We start from the raw sequence: 20,936 nt of genomic DNA, 5'->3' as shown, positions 1-20,936 counted from the left end.
CTATCTTATGCTATGTACTGTCTCATCTACCTAAGTTCTATCTCTTCTACTCCCCCATCTACTCCCCTACACGCTTTCACACTTGAACGTCCGCCACACTTTCCAACTCGTCACCCGCACTCCCACCGTAATCGCCACCATCACCGCCAGATCTACCAATACCAGCGTCGCCGCGCCCATCATAAACCTCGGGGCAAATACCTTCCATACCATGAGATGCCGCCTCAACCACGCCGCAAACAGCGCCGACGCGAACGTCAGGGTCGTATGGTAGATGAGGAACGCTATGGCCAATTGCATAGAGTGGGCGAGGATGGGGACGGTCCCTTGAGGCCGGGGCGAGACGTTCCATACCGCCAGCAAAGGAACGGCGAGGGCCGTGAGGATGAGTGGACCCCATGTGTTGAGGATCACGAGGAGAGGGGCGAAGGGGTACGTGAGGGTGTTGAAGCCCACAAAGGCCGCTTTCCATTGGATGGTGGTGAGGACGGCTTGGTGGCCTGTGGAGAAGAAGCCGACGAAGCCCAGGAGGGCGAGAGGGACGACGTCTGTGAATGAGGGACGAACGAGGGAGTTGCCTGATCCCGGCTCGAATGCGCCCGGCGCGCCCGACTGGGAGAATTGGGACGTCATGAGGATAGAGTCGCGCTGCGTGTCGATGTTCTCCGTGTGTGCGATGACGGAGAGGAGGAGGATGGATAGTGCGACCTGGCCCATGGGCGGGCTGACGAGGTGGACAAGCCCAAAGGGGATGAGGAGGAAGAGGAGGTAGGTCGAGCCAAAAGCATTGGCGAAGCCGAATACAGTGACCGGTTTTTCGGAACCGTCTTGCTCCGTCCCGCGCTCTACGGTAATGCAGAGAGCCGACGTCAGCCACTTGTAAGGCAGTACGGCCATGGTTGCGATGAGGGAAGACCGAGCCGCCCAGGTCCGTATGATCTTGACGATCCGCCCGCCTTCACCAGTGAGGAATGTGGTACCGTCCGTATATTCCAAGATCCACTGGAGCGCGTTGAGAGTGAGGACGCCCCGCCAGAGTTTACCGAGGAATGAGTCGGCCGGTCCGCCGAGGGACTTGGACTGTGCGAGGATCATGCCGATCGCCCGGGGAAGCTGGAGAGCGAGGGGGATGATGACCATGAGGATCCAAGAGGCGGCGACGGGGGTTGAACCAGAGTAGAACGTTACTCGGCAGTAGGGCTGTTGTTCCTCCCGGCAGACGGTGATGCTTCCGAGGAGACGAGTGGCGACGCCGAAGCCGAGGGACAACGCAATGACCTTCAGCCGCATATCCGCCGTGGGGTGCGTGAGGGACTTTAAGAGGTAGACGGCGGTGATGGTGTTGAGGAGGTAGACGACCATGTGGTCTTCCCACATGATGAAGCTGTTGGATGCGAACGATACCGCGTGGAGGATGAGGAGAACCGGTCCGACCACGCGCTTGAGTGTGAGCGAGGATAAGGCGGGGAGTTTGTTGGATGTGACAAAGGCATAAGCGAAGCCCGCTTCCGCAGCGAGTACACCGCCTATCGCGGCCGAGTGGAGGATGAAGCGGGGATTCCACGTAGGTCCGTTGTAAATGAACGCGCAGCCCGCTGCCAGGGCAGCAGAGGGGACAAAGACGCGAACCGCCGAGTCGATAAAGAAGACGGCGACCTCATTCCATCTGGGCCCCAGATTCCGGATACCGTGATAGAGGAGGATGAGCATGGGGATGTTGAGCCCGAGGATGGCCAGACCGAGGGTGATGAGCGTAACGGAGAATCGCGCCCATAGACCTCGAAGAAGTTTGAGAGCCGAAGCCGCGTAGGCCTGGTTGGCGCGGTATGATTCCGCCAGGACGTCATCCAGCTCCGCCTCGCCCCGGCACATCGTGCCCCCATTCGCCTGTATCTCGCACAGAGTACGGATGCCGCTCACAGCGTCCTGTCTGATCGCCTCGGGACCGACGAGACCATGTGCGATCTTCTCGTCCCCGTACTCGGCGATATACCGGCTGATTTGCTCGGCGTTGACTCGCATAGCGCTCTCGAGGCGGGGCATGTTGCGGTCAAAGAAGCAGTCGGGGATGATGGACCCGAGGTTGTTGAAGGGGATAGGAATACCGAGGAGAAGGGCGAGGGTGGGTACGAGGTCGATCTGGTTGATGTGACGCATGGGTGTGGAGGTCCCGGGGAAGGTGTATCGAGGAAGGGATTCCGCGAGACCGGGCTGCTCCGACGCGGTCAGGCGGGCGCCCTTGGAGTACATCCATAATCCCGCAGCCACCTCGAGCTCCCCATCTCCGCCATGGTTCCCCTGCTCGTCCATCCCGTGATCACCCAATACCACCAGCAGGGTGTCCTCATCCAGCAGATCCACGACCCGCCGGAGGACATCGTCCATCTGCTGCAGTTTTTCCTTCATCGTCGGCGCCCCCGGTCCCACCCTGTGCCCAACATGGTCTACACCGAGGAAGTGGCCAATAATGACGTCCCAGCTCGACGCATTGGATGGATGGAGATAAGGAAAGAGGTGTTCAACGACGCCGTTGTCGACCGTATGGAGGTCTTCGACATTGAACGAGTCGTATGGATGAGAATGGGTGAAGGAGTCCGGGAAGAGATTGACCCATGTATCGTCCCCCATAAACACCACCGACATGTTTTCTGCGCGCATTTGCGAGATGAGCGAGTCCTCCTCTATCGCCGTACTCGCAAAGCTAGCTCCGACGTCCACAAAGGTAGGCAGGGACCCGGTCGTGATGCCCTTGATCCGCTGCATGGTTGCTGTAGGGGGGTCGGCGAAGGTGTTGAAGATGAGGGAGTGTTCTGGGTGGAGAGCAGACAGCTCCGCAGGGAGGGTGAGGACGCCATGATGATTCGGGTTGGGTGGAGAGGGGTGGGTCGGGGAGATAAAGTCCGTCCGTAACGCGTCGATGATCAGGATGACGGCTTTGGAGTGGGTGAGGGAGACGGGCGGACCATCGTCGTCATATTTGGGCGAGACGGCGGGGATCGATAAGCGGGTGAGGAGGAAGCCGCGCGTGAAGGTGTAAAGACCGACGAGGTGGGAGAAGGTGATGATGAGGAGTATGAGCGCGGCTAGGGTGGGGCGGGATAAACGGGACGCCCAGGACGTGAGGGGCGGTGGCCGAGCAGCAGCTACAGGAGGTTTGGGAGCTGGCGCAGTGGATTGCGGAGCTACTGGGATAGTTTCGGCTGCTTTAGCGCTAGCTTTGTTGGCAGCAGCTGCGGCATTTTTCCTGTTTCATTAGCTGGAAAGCCCGGAGAAGCGGACGTGGAAGCTCACCTCGCCGGCATTGTCAGACCTCTGCTGCCAATTTGGCGATACCTCTTTCAGATTCACGCTCTTCAGTCTGTACCCTTGTAGGACCTCCTGTATGCCCTTGTATGCACAGCTAAGGTCGGTTTCGCGGGCGGCTGTATACCACTCAATGACAGCCCTGCGCGCTTGGACTTTCTCAACTCCACATTCCTCAACCCGGCGATCACCGAACTCAGCCTGCTCAGCTGCCGCACCGGCCCGGTCACGCAAGCAGCGACCTGACGCTTTCTTTCACCTTCTACACCTCATCATCGACATACCAGCACCATGTCGCAAGCACGCCAAGCAGCTCCAGCTGCTCCAGGTGCAGCTCCAGGTGCGGCCCAAGCTGAGCCTGCAAACAAGTTTCTTGGGATCGCAAAGTCGGTCGCTGGATTTTTGGCGCTCCAAATGGGTGAGCTACACTTCTGATGCCCAACGGACGCAAGCTGACCTACAGCGATGCAGTATGGTATGAAATATGTAAGCTTACGCATCCAAAGATTTCTGTAAAGCTGACCCTCAGCTCGGCCTGAGCAAGTCCTCTCCACCCCCAAGTCCCGTCCCGGCCGCGGTACCAGGAAGTACTACTCCCGGCGTAGTCACGCCCCTCAACTCGGGTATCACCACACACAACACCAGCGTCCCCGCCGAGCCTGCATGGGATCTGGGCACGTCCATATCCATGCTTCTGTACACGTCTCTCCTTGAAACGCCCAGCCTGGCCAACATTGAGCCTGTGGTCCGGTGGGATGGCCTCACATACGGCAACTACGCGGATGTCCGGGCTGAAGATCTCCTCCTGGATGTCCCTCAGGCAGTAAGGACCGGGAACGCCAGCTGGTGGATGGACGTCGTACTCGTCAAGGATGGCGGGACCGTCAAGGGGAGACAGGCGGATGAAGTTGCGCTGTACCGGAAACGTGCGTTACCTATGGGTGTAGCGGCTGATCTCAGAACTCACTCGATTCCTCCCCAAGAAGCGAGTAAGGAAGGAGAAGAAGCTTATCGGCGGCGACGAATCGTCTGCTACCGAGCATGAGCCCGATCTTTCGCTCCTGCCCAAAGAGATCGTCGCGCACTGGGCGACCAACCTGACCCTTACCATCATCTCCAACGGCGGCAAGGCCGTCATCAGCCAGCTCCACCCCGCTGCGCAGCCGCACTACCTCATCGTTCCATCCACCGCTACGACATCCACACCCAAGTACTACCCCCCGGTCTTCCCAAACGACTTTTGGCTCCTCCGCGAGAATATCTACCCGATCAACGCGACCGACGCCAAGCTTCCCCTGCACGTCCAATACCACGCGATCGGGGCGATGAAGTTCCAGATGTTTGCGTCGCTCGGTCAAGGGTTCGAGGCGGCCGCGGCGTCCCAAGGCGGCGGAACGGGCGCCGAGATGGACGAAGTCAAGCGGATGTTGACGGAAACGAGCCCGTGGCTGCTCATCACCACGGCGCTCGTGACGGTGCTGCATATGGTGTTTGAGATGCTGGCATTCTCGTCGGACGTCAAGCACTGGCGCAAGAAGGACAAGGATCTGGTTGGGGTCAGTCTGAACACGATTCTGACGAATTGTTTCGTTCAGCTTGTCATTCTGCTGTACCTCCAGGACAGCTCGGAGGAGACGAGTATGATGATTCTGTTTACTCAGGGAATGTGAGTCAATTTGTGCGCAGGTGGGTCTCTCGCAGCAGAGCTGACAACTCAGTGGACTCGCTATTGAGGCGTGGAAGATCACCAAGGGTGAGTCATATAACACAGCAGGGGCTGACGATAGTGACCAACGTCCGAATTCGACCTTCGCAGAACATCATCGGGTACCACATCGCCTTCGAAGGTGAGCTAGGGTTATGTCTCGCTGGTATGGGATGCAGAAGCTCACGATCGAATAGATAAGAAGGTCCTTAGCGAGGATGAAAAGAAGACCCAGGAATACGACCAGCTGGCCTTCCGCATCGTTTCGTACTTTGCCGCCCCGGGTCTCGTCATCTACTCCATCTACTCTTGTAAGCTTTGTAGATTGCTTACACCGCAAACGACCAGCTGACAATGCAGTGATGTACCAGTACGTCTTGCCTCCGGCCATACAAGAATATTTCAACATGAGCTGATCATGCAGGACCCACCGGAGCTGGTACTCTTTCATCGTGACCACCCTCGCGCAGGCGATCTACATGTTCGGCTTCGTACAGCTCATCCCGCAACTCATCATCAACTACAAGCTGAAGAGTGTCGCCCACATGCCGTGAGTTGACGTATCATCAGCTACCACGGCCGTTCGAGCGCTGGACCAGAGCTGACCTCGCAGTATGAAAGCTATGGTCTACAAGACACGTACGTACACGTCTAGCAGCGCAGAAGCGTCCAGGCAAATGCTGATGGACAGTCGCTACCGTCGTCGACGATTTCTTTGCCTTTTGTATCCGGATGCCTTGGCTCCATCGTCTGGCTTGCTTCAGAGATGATGTCGTGTTTGTTGTGCTTCTGTATCAGGTAAGCTATGTTCTTCGGGATTTATTCTCCGCGAAAGGTGGCTGACAGCTTCAGCGCTACATCTACCGCGTCGACTACTCGCGTATCAACGAGTTTGGTCAGGTCGCAGAGGGCAAGGTTGAGCCTGTTGGCGACGTGAAGGAAGGAGAGAAGGGAGAGGTGAAGGCGATCAGGGAGACCAGGAAGACGCAATGAGCTGTACCTGCCATCGATCCAACTGCAGGCGAGGAAGAGTTGGGGCCACTGTAGGCACGGTGTAATCTACCTGAATGAACTATGTTCCGTCTCGCTTGGCCTTGAAATCCGCTATCCAAGCCTTCTCCTGTTCTCCCTTGACCAACACCACAAAGCTCAACAGCCCATCCCTTAATACCACCCCATCCCCCACTCTACCGGCCGCATCCATCTTGACCCCCTTTGCCAGCACCTCCACCAACGGCAGATCCTTCCCGACCTTCAACAGCCGCCGATGTCTCGTTTCCACATACACCACCAGGTTCGCGCTATGGTACTCTCGCTTACTATCCCATTCTGTCCAGCCGCTGGACGCCGCGGGGGAGGAGGGGAACATGGCGGCCAGATGATCTCCGAAGGACGTCGTCTCGTTGAAATGGGTTATAAGGTCCGATTGGGCGTGAGAGGGGTAGAGGAGGAAGACGGGGTAGATGAGTGGTGTGTGCAGCGCGGGCGGGTCCCATGTGGTATCAGAGAGGGGAGTGGCGGGGAGATAGGAAGGATCAAAGTGTAGTGGGTTGGGATTGTCGGGTGGGGAGGGGGTGTCGATGATGACCAGGCCGCGGGACTTGTGGCGTCAACTACTACGCTCCCAAGCTAGTCCACACCGGTGCCAACGTCGGAAAGAAGCTCACCTGTACCGCCTCTCTCAGCGCCTTCTTACTCAGTCTTTCCCGCCTCAATCGCTCTGCACGCTCCACCTCCGCCCGTTGCCCCCTCTCCACCTTCCCTTCCACCTCTTTCCAGCTCTTAGCGTCCCCTCCATCTTTCCCGCGCCCCACGACATCTCGCGCCTCCTTCCACCTCTCCAACCCCACCAGCGCCTGTGCGGCCCTGTACAGCGCCTTATTAGGCACATCCCGCCCTTCTTGCACACACAGGGCAATCACGGTCCCCGCATCCTTGAGGACCATCCCGAAGTTCTTCAAGGCGAGATTACACGCCGCCCGGTTGTTGAGAAGCGTGATTCGTAGAGCGGGGTCGGTAGGTCCCGCGTCGAGGCCGGAGGTATAGGCTACGACGGCGTCCTTGTAGGATTTCTGGACGTAGAGCTCATTGCCGTGGTCTTTGAAGTTTAAGGCGACTTCTGGGGATCAGCTCCGACCTCTTGTGGAGACTGGACGAGATAACGCACCATCCCCCTCCCCGTCGAAAACCAGACTCCTCAGCGCATCCAGCACAGGGTTCTCCTCAGACCCATCTGGCGTCTCCCGCATGAAAAGCGGGGTACTGTCCAGCACACTCTGAAACTCGGCCATGGTGATTTCCTTCCGGGGCGCAGCGGAGGGGCCAGCGGAAGCGGAGGCGGAGGCGGAGGTGGCTTGTGCTTCGGCGGCTTTGGTACGCGCGAAAGAGTCGATGAGTGCGTCGAGGGAGGCATCTTCGGCAGCCTCAATGCTAGGGGTAGGTGTCGACATCTTGGGCGGTGATTTTGCTGAGTAGAGTGGTTGACAGAGGACGACTGAGGACGGTGTAAATTTCTGGCTTGAAAGCTCAGCGGAGGGCGAGGTGGAGGTGTGGAGACTCCACATACCCCTCACATTTCGCTGAACCATCGACCAACCTCTATCTCGGTCATTCTACCTCAACCTGTGCTCAGTAAAGATGGCCAAACAGCTCGCAGCAGCGCCTATCCAAGTGATCAAGAGAGTATGGGAACGGATCGCCCCTCTCAAATTGGCCGATACCGCCTGGGACAATGTGAGGCCAAGGACCGATCCTCATTCCTTTGGCATGGCGTGGTATGGGTGGCCGCTGATGCTCAGGTCGGAGTGATGATCGGTACGCTGACAACTAGAACCTTCACCAGGGAGGCAAGGCAGCTGATCAGGCTTAGAGGCGCCATATCCCAATCCTGCTCGGAAACAGGTCTTACTGACGATCGAGCAAGTCTGCGCCCCCCCTGATGCCACTTGAATTGGGGGTATGCTGATCCCACCTAGCCTAACTACGGCTGTATGCAATGAAGCCCTCGAGCTGCCCTCTTGTGGCGTCATACTGGCCTACCATCCCCCTGTACGTCTCAACCCAGTGCAACCACGCTGCATCCCGCCAATATCGATACCCTTCGTTGTCGGACCCAGCATTGAGGTGCATCGAGCTGATATCCCAGATTTTCCGCGGTCTCAAATCGTTCACGATGGACGATCCCATCCAATCTTCCCTCCTCAAGCTTTCTGCGAAGGGGATCAGCGTCTTCAGTCCGCATACATCTCTCGACGCCACACCGAACGGTATCAACACATGGTACGTTCATCCGCTGCCGGCCGGTTTTCGGTTCGTCTGGCCCTATGTCCTTTTGCCTCTCTTGGGTCGGATATTTGAGCGCTACATGGGCTTGCACAGAGCGGAGCTAATCTCACAGGCTTGTCAAGTCATTCGAGAAGCACACAACCAAATCTAAAACCATCACCGATTCGACCAATATCCAGGGCTTTGAAGGAGCGGGGGCCGGGCGGATCATCCACCTGAAAGAAGAAATGGGACTGATGGACGTCGTGGAAGTCGTCAAGCCCCATCTTGGTATATCACACGGTAAGCCCTTCCTTCCCACCGATCACTCCTACCATTTCCCACAGTCAGAGAACGCGCTGACGCCCCTCAGTCCAGGTTGCCCACCCCGACCCTTCACCTCCCATTTCCAGCATAGCAGTCTGCGCCGGCTCCGGCGCCTCTCTGTTCAAAGGCGTCAAGGCCGACCTGTACCTCACTGGCGAAATGTCACATCATGAAGTCCTGGCTATGGTCGCAGGGGGCGGATCCGTCATTCTCACAAACCACACAAACACCGAGCGGGGGTATCTGGGGGCGGTATTGCAGGAATGGCTCGCCAAGGAATTGAAGGCGGAGGAAGGGGAGGACGGGGAGGGGTGGGAAGTCCTAGTCAGTCAAGTGGATAAGGATCCTTTGCGCGTCGTCTAGAGCAGGGAGTAGGGAGTTCTAGGTATATGGTATGCATGGTCCATGATATGCTGAACTCCTATGTTTCCCGGACATCAACATCGAGGAATGCATCTCCCGGCTCGGAGCGTCCTTGTCATTCCATCTTGATCTTCGCGGGCGGGTCTATTCTCGTCAGCTCTATTCCGTACCGCCACACCCCGTCTGTGCTGACTCACCAACAAACGTATTCGAGACCCATTTCAACACTTCATCAATCACCACCACCGGCGCCGAGATCAACAGCACCGCTTGCCACTCGTCCCAGTTCAACGGTGTGATCTGGAAGAGCGACCTGAAGAATGGCACGTAGAGGATCATAAAGTGCAGCGCCATCGACAGGGCGATGCTCGCTACGAGGTACGGGTTGGCCCAGATGGGAAGGACGAGGAGGGATTCGTTTTCCGACAATGAGTTGCAGGCGTTGAACATTTCAATGACGACGAGGATGGAGAGGGAGACGGTGGTGGCGCGGTGCGAGGGGGTCGAGGTGAACATCGAGCAGTCGATCTCGGGGAAGGCGGCTGAGCATTGGTGGAAGTTTGTCTGAGGTCTCAGCGGTAGCCTAGCGTGAGAAGGGGTTGGGAGATGACTTACCAATTGATGGAAGCTGATCTGGGGTCCGCCAGAGTACATGACAAACCACCAAGCATATCCCGCCACGGTCGCCACGCCGACATACGTCCCAATGACGCAATACCTAAAGAAGAGCCATTTCCCGATAAGTGGCTCCCGGCTGCTCCGTGGCGGCGTCCGCATGATCTGGTGGTCGGGCGGGTTGAATCCGAGCGCAGTAGCGGGCAACCCGTCGGTAATGAGGTTGACCCAGAGGAGTTGGACGGGGATGAGCGCCTCGGGCATGCCCAAAAGGACAGTGAGGAAGATCGAGACGACCTCGCCGATATTGGATGAGATGAGGTATCGGATGAATTGCTTCGTATTGTTGTAGATCGCTCGTCCTTCCTCGACAGCCTCGGCAATGGTCGCGAAATTGTCGGTGGCGAGGACCATGTCGGCCGCGAGCTTGGCAACGTCCGTTCCCGAGCCCATGGCAATTCCGATATCCGCCTTTTTGAGCGCCGGGGCGTCATTCACGCCGTCACCAGTCATAGCGACAACCTGGGGATCAGCTTCCTACATCATACAGAAGATGAACTACTCACTTGACCGAGGGATTGAAGCAGATCCACAAGCTGAGACTTGTGCGTAGGTTCCGTCCGACTAAACAGACTCGCCCTCTGCACCGCCGCAATCTTCTCCTCATGACTGAGCGCATCAAGCTCTCGGCCAGTATACGATTTCCCCGTCAAATCCTCATTCTTCCCAAATACCCCAATCTCGCGACAAATCGTCTCGGCCGTATTCTTGTTATCACCCGTGATGACAATCGTCCGGATCCCCGCCATGCGGCATTTGGCAATAGCGTCCTTGACTTCGGGCCGGGGCGGGTCAAGCATCCCGACCAGACCGACAAAGACCATATCTTGTTCAAATTTGATATAGTCCTCGGCCCGGTCCGTCTTGTAGTGAGAGACATCGCCGTCCGATTCGTCCTTGTACGCCAGGGCCAAGGTTCGGAGACCCGCAAACCCATAGTCGAGCTGCTTGGAGGCGAGGTTGGCGCGGAGGGCGTCGGTCAGGGGTGCAGGGCCAGAAGGGAGGAGGACGTGGCTGCATCGCTCGAGCACGGATTCGGGTGCGCCCTTGACGAGCAAGCAGTGCGAGCCGGTTTCGGACCGAGTGAGGACAGACATGGATTTCCGATCACGCGTGAATTCAAACGTGAGAAGGCGGGTGATGCGCGAGTCGTAGTGGTCATTGACGGCGGTAGAGCGGGGGAGGGGGGCAAGGGAGGAGAGGGAAGAGTTGAAAGTGTCCTGGTCAGACGCGAGCTTTTCGACCAGGACTTTGAGGGCCGCTTCGGTGGGTTCGCCGAGGTTGGTGTAGGTGTTGGTTTCCTGCTCGTCAGCGACATGTCCATCATCGGGGTGAAAATAACGTACATTGTTGTAGGCAATTTTGGAATCGTTGCAAACGGCAGAGATCTCAACGAGCTTGTTGACAGCCGCGGTCCGGACCATGTTCTTCTCCGCGTGCTTGTCCGACATGGTCGTGATGCTTCCAGTAGGCGCAAAAGTAGTACCGCCGACCTTGTACTCGGCGAATGAAGAGTCGCTCTCGCACGTCATGAACCGCGCCACACTCATCTGGTTGGTAGTGAGGGTCCCTATCCGTCAGCTAGGCTTTTCGTCCACCAGGCTTGGACAGCTCACCAGTCTTATCAGAGCAGATGACGTTCGTGCACCCCAGCGTCTCCACACTTGGTAGATTCCTAACAATCGCACCCCTCTTCGCCATCTTTTTAGTCCCCAACGCCAAACACGCCGTAATGACCGCCGCCAACCCCTCCGGGATCGCCGCTACCGCCAGCGCCACCGCAATCTTCAAGTAGTAGATGGCGCCCTTCAGCCATCCGTGGTGACTGGGATCGTTGAAGTGCCGGATGTTGACCAGCCACACCAAGAGACAAATGACCGAAATGACCTTGGCGAGCTGGTCCCCGAAATCGTCCAGCTTGCGCTTGAGCGGCGTCTTCTCCTCTTCGCCATCTGTGCGGCTGATACTGGTGTGGATCGCGCCGATGGCTGTGCGTGAACCGGTAAGGACAACGATGGCGCGCGCAGCGCCGTTAACGACGGTCGTGCCGGAGAAGAGCATATTGGTCATGTCTTGCTTGACGGCGCCCGTGTCACGGACGATACCGTCCGACTTGCCGACCGACATGGACTCGCCAGTGAGCATGGCCTGGTCCACCCGGAAGGAGGAGGAGGAGAAGTCGATGATCCGGCAGTCGGCGGGGATGCGGTCGCCGACGTGCACAGAGATGACGTCGCCGGGTACGAGCTGGGAGGCGGGGATGCGGGTGAGCCGGGAGGAGCGGAGGACAAGAGCTTCATCGGGAGAGTACTCGCGCAAAGCCTGGAAGTTCAGCTCTTGCAAAAGTCAGTGACGAGTGGTGAGCTTACATCGATAGCCTGCTCAGCATTCGACTCTTGCACGACTCCCACGGTAGCATTTGCGATGAGGATCAAGAGGATGACCAGCGGTTCGACGAAGGCCGTTCCCCATGATCCACCAGACTCGGAAGAGTCTTCAAAGAGGGCAAGGATGAACGAGACGACCGCACTTCCGAGGAGGATGAGCACGAGCTGATCCTTGAATTGAGCGAGGATGAGGGTGAAGAGGGACGTTGCGGGTGGTTCAGGAAGGGCTAGTGTATCAGCTTCAGCCCAAAAACATGGAGGAAGGGGTGTGGCTGACTATTCTCGCCGTAGAGCTCTCTATTCCGCTTGATATCCTCGGCTGATAAACCCGTTTCGAGATTGGTCTTGTAGAACGCTAATGCGTCCGCCGGTGAGACTGTCCAAGCGTTTTGCAGCATCTTTCCTGGAGTCACGAGCGTAGGAGCTCAGAGATCCGTCTAGATGATGAGGCAGAGAACGCTTCTCTGTTGATGTACAAACAAGCAAGACAAGAGGAGAAAGGAAGGCTGAAAGCAATATTTCCAAAACACGTTGACACGTTCCACGTCGCAGTGCTAAATTTGATCACGTGGTCAAAGTGAGACGCGTTAATCGATAGCCCGTGCGTCGCGTCAGGTTGAACTCTAAGCTCAGAGCTCTGACTTCTGTAGAAGGCTTTGTGCATAAGCTAGATTGCCCGTTTACCTTACAGCAGACCAGACCGTACAGCCGATTGCTCGCAGCAGCCTCGAGCATCCTCAAGATGTCGGTCAGGTACCACTGCTCCCACCTGGCCGACCCCGCTCCGCCCCTTCCACCGAGCTACGCCTCCTCCTCGTCCTCCTTCAACCCCCTCGGCGAGCTCTACTTTTGTGAAGAATGCGATGCGGTCCGATGCGACCTCTGCTGTGTCTCTGAGATCGCGAGCTACTTTTGTCCGAACTGTACCTTTGATGTACCGAGTGCGAACGTTCGAGGGGATAAGAACAGGTACATCTTTCCGCTGGCAGTTTGGCGAAAGCTGTGAAGACATTAGCTGATGGTGGCAGATGTGCTCGGAGCTGCTTCTCTTGTCCGGATTGCACGACGCCACTCCAGGTACAAGCTACCGGGACGACGGAGGATGCGGGGCCTTCAGCCCCAAGTGGACCGCCTTTTATCCTCATCTGTCCGTGTTGTCGGTGGAGTAGCCGCGAGGTGGCATTGGAGTTTGAGAAGAGTGCGGGTCTAGCTCGTGAGTCTACGTATGAGCCTTGCAATATACTACGTGCTGTGAATGCACGCCTAAGCTGATCTCTCAGTCCAACTCCAAAAGCTACTCTCCGCCAAAGACCCCGCTCAACCCGAATTCGACGCCCTCAAGGATCACCTCGACACGTACATCACCTCCCCCGCGCCCGCTCCTACCCCCGCCCGCTCAGCAAGCAAGCATCCCACCCGGCACATATCGCATTTGACACAAATGGCAGCCAAGGCGCTGCATCGGGATGTACCGGGTATGGCTGCTGCAGGGGCTGTAGCCAAAAGCGGGCTGAGGCGGGAGATGAAGGGTGGAGGGGAGCGGTATGGCTGGGATGAGCTTGGAGAGTATGGAACGAAAGAGAGCTGGAGGGCGAGGGGTCTGGAGAGGGGTGATGAGGACGTAGAGGCTATGCGAAGACTTGGTGGGATTCGGATGGGTGTGGAACCGGAGGGGTCAAGCTGGTATAACGATGGGAAGAGGCGAGTTTTGTCGCCTGATTGCCGCCTATTGGCATGCAGCTGACAAACAGGTATCCCGAAAGAATACCGCTCCAGACCAAATTGACCAAACGCTGTCCTCACCCTGCATGCCGCCACCTCCTCATCCAGCCAGACACGAAAAGTACCCGCTTCAAGATCAAGATGGTCGCTGCGAATTATCTGCCAGTTGTGGAGATTGGCCGAAGGCGCCGGCGAATTGACGGGGGTGGTCATGGCTTGATGTCTACGGGATCGATGGAAGAAGCAGAGGTTCGGCGGAAGGAGCGAAGACGGCTCAGAGGGAGAGGGGAGGAAGTGGATGAGGATATGGGCGCGCCAATACGGCCTGGAGAGGTAGTAAGTGTGCTCAATCGCGCTTGCTATTGGCAACGGCCGAGCTCACAAGGCAGTACACTTTCCAAATAGCATTCACGAACCCCCTGTACGACCCCATCCAAGTCCGCCTCACCCAGCCTACCGCCCCTCTCCCTGCACTCCTTCCCGCGAACCACTTGATTCACATTCCCACTCGAGACTTTATCGTCAATCCCCTGAAAGACGCTTGGTCATACGATGACGAGGAAGAGTACGCCGATATGGAAGGTACCGAGATGGGTACGAGCGAGGACGGGTCGTCTGTCCTTCCGAGCAGCCGAGGGACGCTTGGTCCAGCTGCAGGGAAGAGGAGCAGGCTGAGCGTTCTAGCTACGTCGAGTGGGGGTACGTTGAGGGATAAAGAACGGAGGAAGAGGGAGAGTGAAGTGGATAAGAAGGGAAACTGTACGAAGGTGGGCGTGGAGGTGGAGATTCTGCCAGGGGCGACGGGAGAAGTGGTAGTGAGTCCGCTGAGAGATGCCTGCTGTAGGATTGGCCGGATGGTGCTGCAGCTGATCATGCAGTTTGACCTTGAGGTTCGCTTCACATACCGCGTCGACGATACCGATGGGAGTAAACCGAAAGGAGCAGAGAAGGAAACGCAGAAGGGCAAGGAAGAGTACAAGCACTTTACTTTCTGGGCGCGGGTGGATCTAGGGTGTATCTCGCCTTAGTCAGTCACTACTCTGCTCCCAAATCCTATAACAGTACAGCCTTTACGAGTACATCTATACATCTACACATGTCCACAAGTCTGCCTCTAAAAATATGGCCTATGACCTCCAGATATCTCACCCCAACCAGCGCTCCGCGCATCACGACCAATCGCATCGCCAGCACTTCGGATCTGCTGCGCGCTTTATATAAGACATCATCATACTGCCTATCAGCTATCTCCGATTCGCATAACATGCTGTTAGAATGCCTGGAGTATGCACTCACTCGCCGAATATATATGTCGTCGGTCCATAGTCATAGTGCTGATCCCCATCCGAGAATCTGAAATCAGCTAGCAGTCTTTAGGCCAGGATCAGTGACCCACTGATTATATCCCTCCAACTTATCTCCCCATGTGAACTCCCTCACTCCCAGCCCCCTCGCGACCGCCCTACACCCCTGATCCAGCTGCTGGATCTTGAGCTGCAACCACCACCCGGTGATGAGCCGTATATGCCTCGTGCGGACCATCATGGGCATACTGGGCGAGTACATCTCTCGGAGATGGGTGATGAGCTGGCGAAACCGGGAGCGGTGCCATGCTAGTTCGTTATAGGCGAATGCGGGTGCTTTGCGGACGCGATGCGAGTAATGAACTCCGTACTAGAGTGTCAGCTTGGTCGGTGGACCGATAATTGAGATGGTGATGGTGGGGGCATAGCTCACCTCCTCGATGGCGCCCTCATCCCAAAAGAGACTGGTGACCACCATCAGATCTGGCTTCCTATCTATTCCATGCTCTACCATCAATGGGCGCATGACGTCCTTGATTCGGAGCTCGTAGGTGAGAGGTCGACCCTCGGCTGAACGGATCTTGGCCAGCGATTCGTCATCAATCAGACCGTATCTGCGAAACAGTGTCAGCGGATCTTTCGCGGTCCGAGGGGAAGGACGCACAAGAACCAGTGCGCGATGGTGAGATCGAGCGCTTCGATGTGGCAGAAGCCTCCTATGTGCCCGCCCCAGGAGGTGTACTCGCCGATTACTTCGTCGCACCACTGCCAGACCTAAAGTATCAGCTCTATCTCGCGAAGGGATCTAGGGGTGAATGCCGAATGCACTCACGTTATTGCGATCATCTGTATGCAATGTCAGCTGGGCATCTCTTAGTGAATCGTGCCTTGTCACTTACGCGAAGAACCTATCTGTCAGCTCCTAATTCATTTGTATGGCAAGATAGACTTACCGATAAATACCACCAGCTTGCCCCTTGCCCAATCCCACTCCGTTCCTAGCTCCATCAAGGCCACTTCCGCTGTTCCCCCTTCGACACCCTCCACTGCACCCGTGCCCGCGCCCGCTGCCTTCGCCGCCTCTGCCTCAGCTTCAAGCAGCGCCTGGTTCTCCAAACCCCACTTCCTCAGCTGCATCGTCCAATCCCTTGGCGCGATGTCCCATGCCTCCTCAGGGATCTCATCCGTCAACGGCAACCCACTGATCCTCCCATACTTCCAGTCGGCCGCATTACCGCCTTTGGCCGCCATCGCCATCTGCGCCTCCTCGTTCTGCTCAGGGAAGGGAACCCAGCGCGTCTCGTTGTACGCCCCAGATGCTGAATAGTGTACCATGCCGTGTTGGGCATAAGGGTCGGGCGGGCAGCTGGAGGGGCAGGTATTGTACTTGATGGATGGGAGGGCGGATGAGATCGTCGAGAGCCTATAGACGGTCAGTATAATCATGCGCGGGCCGAAATCTAGACCGCAAGGAGGGACATACTGCTCAGCCGCAGCGTCCGCGAAGAATACCAGTGCAAAGAGAACCGTCGATGCGAGGAAGACACCCCCGGCGAATACAGGTCGAGACCGTACGAGCGGCATGATTACGGTCCCGGGGGACCGAAGCAGGGTGTACGACCTGTGGGACGACATGGCCCGCTGGATCTGATGGTGGAGGTGCATGTAGAGTAGGTGAGTACTAGCGATGAGCGGCTCACCTCCACCGTTCCGCGAAATCATCGCTTCGCGACGCGCGGGAGGTTTTTGCTATCAAGCGGCTTGACTGGCTGTCTCAGGTGAAATTACGGCAGAATTACGGCTTGAGTACTGGAGGAAACCGGCGGCTTGGCCGAAAGCGCCACCGAGGCGCCTATCTTACATCTTATCTGCGGCTCACGCCTAACTCTTCCCGGAGATGCAAGCTATAGTCCGTCCTCCTCATTCCTCGATCTTGCCCCGCATGACGCACACGCAGCTCTGCGGATACTTACGAGTGCAGTTCACGAGAGTTCACGCTTGTCATCTCGGCGACTGAACCTTGAATGAATGCACACTGAGCAAGTGAATGGATAATAGAGCAGCGATGGCGTGGGGCGGGCGATAGAGCGGCTGCGACAAAGATCCCGGTGCCTGACTCAGGTGACATTCAGGTGACGAACGTCGATATGCAGGGTGACCACCTGAGAGGATCTGGATGATCTCGAGAATTGCTGATCCTGCGTCTGCATGTGCCGTCGGCACGGCTGGAGTTCCGGATGGTGCGGAGCCACCAGACAGGGGACGCCGAGGACGTCCAGAAGCGTCCAGGGCAGCCACATCTGGCCACATGTGCTCAAGAGATGCATGCTCTCGAGCCGGCCGCTTGATTTCACCTCGGCGTCACAGTCCTGCTGACGCCAGCAAGGACGTAACGTGCACCTTGAAGAATATCCTCATCCTCTGTTCACCTTTCCATCATCTTTCTCTGTCGGTGCGCGCTGGTCCGTCCATGTCTTATGAGTCGCTCGAGCAGCATGCGGTCTGATGAGTCCGGGGACGGCGCGCCGGGTGTAACAGGCGGCGCGTTGAGTCCAGCAATGAAGCGCTCGGCGGGGCGACTGTCGAATTTGTCTACGCTAACGAATACTATGTCTCGCTCGTCTACCGGTGAGTTCATCCCTCCCCTATCCAGTGTGCAGCGTACACATCTACAGCATGAGGGAGATGGAGAGGGAAAGATGGGGCTTAACTAGTGGAGACAACTTTGGTGGGAGTCAGCTTTACGGCATATTTACGACCCCTTCTATGCAATCCTCCTTTCGCGTCAGCGCACTGCGTCAACTTCCCCATTCCGCACCTCGCTCTCGCCTCAGAGCATCCACACCTCACAGCCATGCCCAGACTGATCTCCCCAGGGCAATCCACTTTTCCCGCTTCGACGTCATTCGGCGGAACACCCCTCGCTGACCGGCGACAATCCACCGGGACAGCCGGCTCGGGCGCAGGACTCGACTACTACTGGTCCAACGCGGCCGGGATGGGCCCTTCCTCCTCGGCCTCGTCGTCCTCTTCTATCGCCATCTCTCCCTCGCCGAGTCTCGGCCCAGGCGAAGGTCAGGAGGGCGCCAAGAGAGGGCTGTATAGGCGGTCAGAGGCGAGTTTAAGAGACTTGATAGCGCAGGAGCAGCGCAGAGGGGAGGGGCACGCCGCGCTAGAGAGTCCTTCGTGGTCCGGCGAGAGTGATTACTCTTCGTCACATTCACTCCCGCTCGGCACGTCGGCCACGTCGTCAAATTCAGGGCATCAGCATGCGAACAAGCCGGTCGAGGTGTGGAATGCGGAACGGGCAAGGGAATACGACTTTACGCGTCAAAGTATGACAAGTACGACCACGGCGCGGCCAGGCGGGGCTCGCGCGGAGGACACAGAGTATCAGCCTGCAAACGAACGGACGCCGGTAGTCGCGCAGACGGGGGATCGGCCCGACATTCGCGCTCCGGGCTTCACGTACGGCTCGGACTCGTTACATGCTACGCCGGTCGTATCGCAGACCAACTTCGGCCGGTCTCAGCCCAGTCCCAGTAGCTATACGCCGGGGAGCGGGCGGCTCGACAGCACTGGTGCGAGGAGAGGGGGAACCCCGCCCGCCTCGGGCTCACCCGCGACGTCTCCGGGATCCGGACCGTCCTCGGAGCCTCAATCGGCGCCGCCATGGCAGGGTGACTTTGGGTTGGGAATGGGCAAGGTGGGAGCTGAGGGCGAAGTGGAGGAGACGACGATCAAAGGGAGGGGAAGGGATAAACGGTCGACGTTGCCGGCGGTGCCTCTCGACTTGCCCGGCGAGTATTTGTCGCCAGACAAGAGGCAGAAGGGGACGGCGAGCCCGCAACCACCGCCCAGAAGTGCTCTGCGCACACAGTGAGCCACATGAGTCCTCTGTGTGAATATCACGCTTACCTCTAGGCTCGCTGGTATTACCTCGCCCCCGCCAAACCTCTCCTTCCACTACAGCCCCTCTGCCCACCGTTCGAACGACTCCCCCGACATCTCACCTCCCACTCGAAGCATTGGGCGCCTATCCCTCTCCTCCTCTCCCACATCATCACCTCCTCTGTCGCGCGACGCGTCAAAAGATCTTCCGTCATCACACGTTCTTTCCGGATTACGCAGCCGCGAGTCCGTGGACAGCACTAGCTCCCTCCAATCCCCCACCAGCATCAACGACCTCACCGACCTGCTCGGCGGCGCAATAGATGAGATTGGGTTGATGGACTCGCGAGAGACACCTCCGCCCATGATTGCCGCGGATAGCAGGGAGAAGCCGCGGCCGGGTGCCCTGAACCTGAGCACCAGCTCTCTGCCTCCGCCCGAGGAAAAGGTCGCCAGCGGCCCAATCACCCCACGCTCCCTGCCTAGCCGAGGGGAGTCCCTCGCGTCGGCCTCGAGCTCGAGCTCGTCTGCTCTCGGCACAGGTCTGGTCCCTGCTCCCACCCCAGCGGCTACCCCCTTTCCCGTTGCGCAGGAGGACGCATATCCACCCTCGATAGCGTCTACGGACCGGCACGCCCGTCAAACTTCGGTCTCGACATTGCATGCCCCGCCGACAGCGGTCGGGTTCTCGGCGAAGCCATGGCCTGCTGCGATGCTATTCGGGCATATCAAGAATATGAAGCATTCGGGAGATAGGGCAAAATATTACGCAAAAGGCATCAATGAGCTCTCTATTGCCGATTCGGGTCTGAGAGATTGGTGTATCATATCAGGTGAGTAGGACCTGTAACCTATAAAAACCAGGCTGATGTACAGCCTCGTCGGCCCATCGTGTCCCACCCGCTCGGATGCCCCTGAACCGCCTGCAATCCAATATCTCCGCTCGGACCGATTTCGCCCCTTCCATCCATATTCAACCCGCCCTCCCCTCCTCCTTGGCCCACTCCTACGCAAACGGTACCGGCCAGTCCAATCACCCTCGGTCCGTTTCCTCCTCTTCCGAGTTCCCCATGCGCGAAGACAGCTACTCGGCTCGCGAGATCTCCCAGCGCGTCATTGATCCAGGGGACGAGCCGACCTCGCTCCCTCCCAATCTACCATATCCGCAACTCCAGCAAGTGCGGAACGGGGGCATACGCTCCAGCCCCAGCGTGGCCAGTATGGCTAGTATGGCGAGTACCAATACCAGCACCGGAACAATACACGGCGGTGGAGGAGGAGGCGGCAGTGGGAGTAGTAAGCGGGGTTTCTTCAGTGCTTTGCGGGGGAAGAAGGAGGGTCCGGGGCTCGGACCGCCAACGGGCGCGGTGCCGTCCAGCAGCGGAAGCGGAGCCGGAAAGAAGGACGTCCGCGGTCTACCCATCTCCAACCCGGAACGAACGAGTCTGTCGGGCCCGTCCCCTATGGGTCCGCGCGGACCGCGGATGGGCGGTATGGGCGAGGCCAACTCGGCAGATGCCGGACCATATCGGAACTCGCTCGACACCCAGTCGCCATATAGGGGTAGCCTGGATGATGGGTCAGCAAGTCGCTTGACGCCACCTCCGACAGCGGGACTGGGACGGGCGAGCTTTGATACGGGCTCAGGGCAGAGTCAGCGGACGAACGTCAGTTCAAGGTTGCAGCAGGCTGCGACTGGGCCTGCCGCAGGCGCAGGCGGTGGGGGACTGGGCGGGATGATCATGCCGAAGGAAGAGGACGTGAGGGCGATGCAGGAAGTGTTGCCGAATGTGGACAGAGGGGTGCTGAGGGCGTATCTCGCCAAGTACGGGGATCAGATGGGGGCCATCACGTACGTCACTGTATTGCTCTCACCCGTAAAGGCTCAACTGACGGTCTAGGGCATACTTTGAAGATGAGAAGCGCGGCGGTATACGGGCGTAGTGGAACCAGGCTCTTGTATGGCGAGAAGGACAATTCAAATGATGTCGATCA

At 57.9% G+C, this 20,936-nt stretch overlaps 7 protein-coding genes across 7 annotated transcripts; 3 read left to right on the top strand and 4 right to left on the bottom strand.

Annotated features, from left to right (window-relative positions):
• Positions 1-66: 66 nt before the first annotated feature.
• MKK02DRAFT_40726 (phosphoethanolamine N-methyltransferase) lies at positions 67-3,302 on the bottom strand (the record flags this gene model as incomplete). Its single annotated transcript, XM_053091234.1, has 2 exons — positions 67-3,244; positions 3,292-3,302. 2 exons carry the CDS (start codon positions 3,300-3,302, stop codon positions 67-69), a joined length of 3,189 nt encoding a protein of 1,062 aa, XP_052942200.1.
• Positions 3,303-3,594: 292 nt separating this feature from the next.
• Positions 3,595-6,001, top strand: MKK02DRAFT_20196 (cleft lip and palate associated transmembrane protein; the record flags this gene model as incomplete). Its single annotated transcript, XM_053086215.1, has 12 exons — positions 3,595-3,721; positions 3,767-3,789; positions 3,833-4,229; positions 4,264-4,969; positions 5,022-5,056; positions 5,091-5,150; positions 5,206-5,319; positions 5,369-5,378; positions 5,433-5,558; positions 5,622-5,647; positions 5,700-5,806; positions 5,861-6,001. 12 exons carry the CDS (start codon positions 3,595-3,597, stop codon positions 5,999-6,001), a joined length of 1,872 nt encoding a protein of 623 aa, XP_052942199.1.
• Positions 6,002-6,080: 79 nt separating this feature from the next.
• On the bottom strand, positions 6,081-7,458 carry MKK02DRAFT_40724 (uncharacterized protein; the record flags this gene model as incomplete). Its single annotated transcript, XM_053091233.1, has 3 exons — positions 6,081-6,608; positions 6,676-7,127; positions 7,176-7,458. The coding sequence occupies 3 exons, from the start codon at positions 7,456-7,458 to the stop codon at positions 6,081-6,083; spliced, it is 1,263 nt and encodes a 420-aa protein (XP_052942198.1).
• A 1,161-nt stretch (positions 7,459-8,619) lies between these two features.
• Positions 8,620-12,422, bottom strand: MKK02DRAFT_35345 (calcium-transporting ATPase; the record flags this gene model as incomplete). The annotated part of the gene is made up of 8 exons (XM_053089155.1): positions 8,620-8,672; positions 9,160-9,526; positions 9,578-10,099; positions 10,144-10,938; positions 10,984-11,207; positions 11,254-11,959; positions 12,007-12,251; positions 12,302-12,422. 8 exons carry the CDS (start codon positions 12,420-12,422, stop codon positions 8,620-8,622), a joined length of 3,033 nt encoding a protein of 1,010 aa, XP_052942197.1.
• Positions 12,423-12,766: 344 nt separating this feature from the next.
• MKK02DRAFT_20173 (dynactin p62 family-domain-containing protein) lies at positions 12,767-14,774 on the top strand (the record flags this gene model as incomplete). The annotated part of the gene is made up of 6 exons (XM_053086214.1): positions 12,767-12,993; positions 13,053-13,237; positions 13,305-13,729; positions 13,765-14,082; positions 14,136-14,561; positions 14,625-14,774. 6 exons carry the CDS (start codon positions 12,767-12,769, stop codon positions 14,772-14,774), a joined length of 1,731 nt encoding a protein of 576 aa, XP_052942196.1.
• Positions 14,775-15,038: 264 nt separating this feature from the next.
• On the bottom strand, positions 15,039-16,685 carry MKK02DRAFT_40720 (uncharacterized protein; the record flags this gene model as incomplete). The annotated part of the gene is made up of 8 exons (XM_053091232.1): positions 15,039-15,099; positions 15,143-15,420; positions 15,484-15,664; positions 15,715-15,824; positions 15,883-15,896; positions 15,950-15,958; positions 16,004-16,473; positions 16,534-16,685. 8 exons carry the CDS (start codon positions 16,683-16,685, stop codon positions 15,039-15,041), a joined length of 1,275 nt encoding a protein of 424 aa, XP_052942195.1.
• A 1,219-nt stretch (positions 16,686-17,904) lies between these two features.
• On the top strand, positions 17,905-20,885 carry MKK02DRAFT_30235 (uncharacterized protein; the record flags this gene model as incomplete). Its single annotated transcript, XM_053088005.1, has 4 exons — positions 17,905-18,929; positions 18,975-19,774; positions 19,818-20,793; positions 20,843-20,885. 4 exons carry the CDS (start codon positions 17,905-17,907, stop codon positions 20,883-20,885), a joined length of 2,844 nt encoding a protein of 947 aa, XP_052942194.1.
• Between the last annotated feature and the right edge of the window lie 51 nt (positions 20,886-20,936).

Source organism: Dioszegia hungarica, assembly GCF_025882075.1.
Source record: "Dioszegia hungarica strain PDD-24b-2 chromosome Unknown MKK02contig_25, whole genome shotgun sequence".
NCBI classification, from domain to species: Eukaryota; Fungi; Basidiomycota; class Tremellomycetes; order Tremellales; family Bulleribasidiaceae; genus Dioszegia; species Dioszegia hungarica.
Note: the sequence above shows the minus strand (reverse complement) of the source record. Positions and strands in the feature narration are given on the sequence as shown.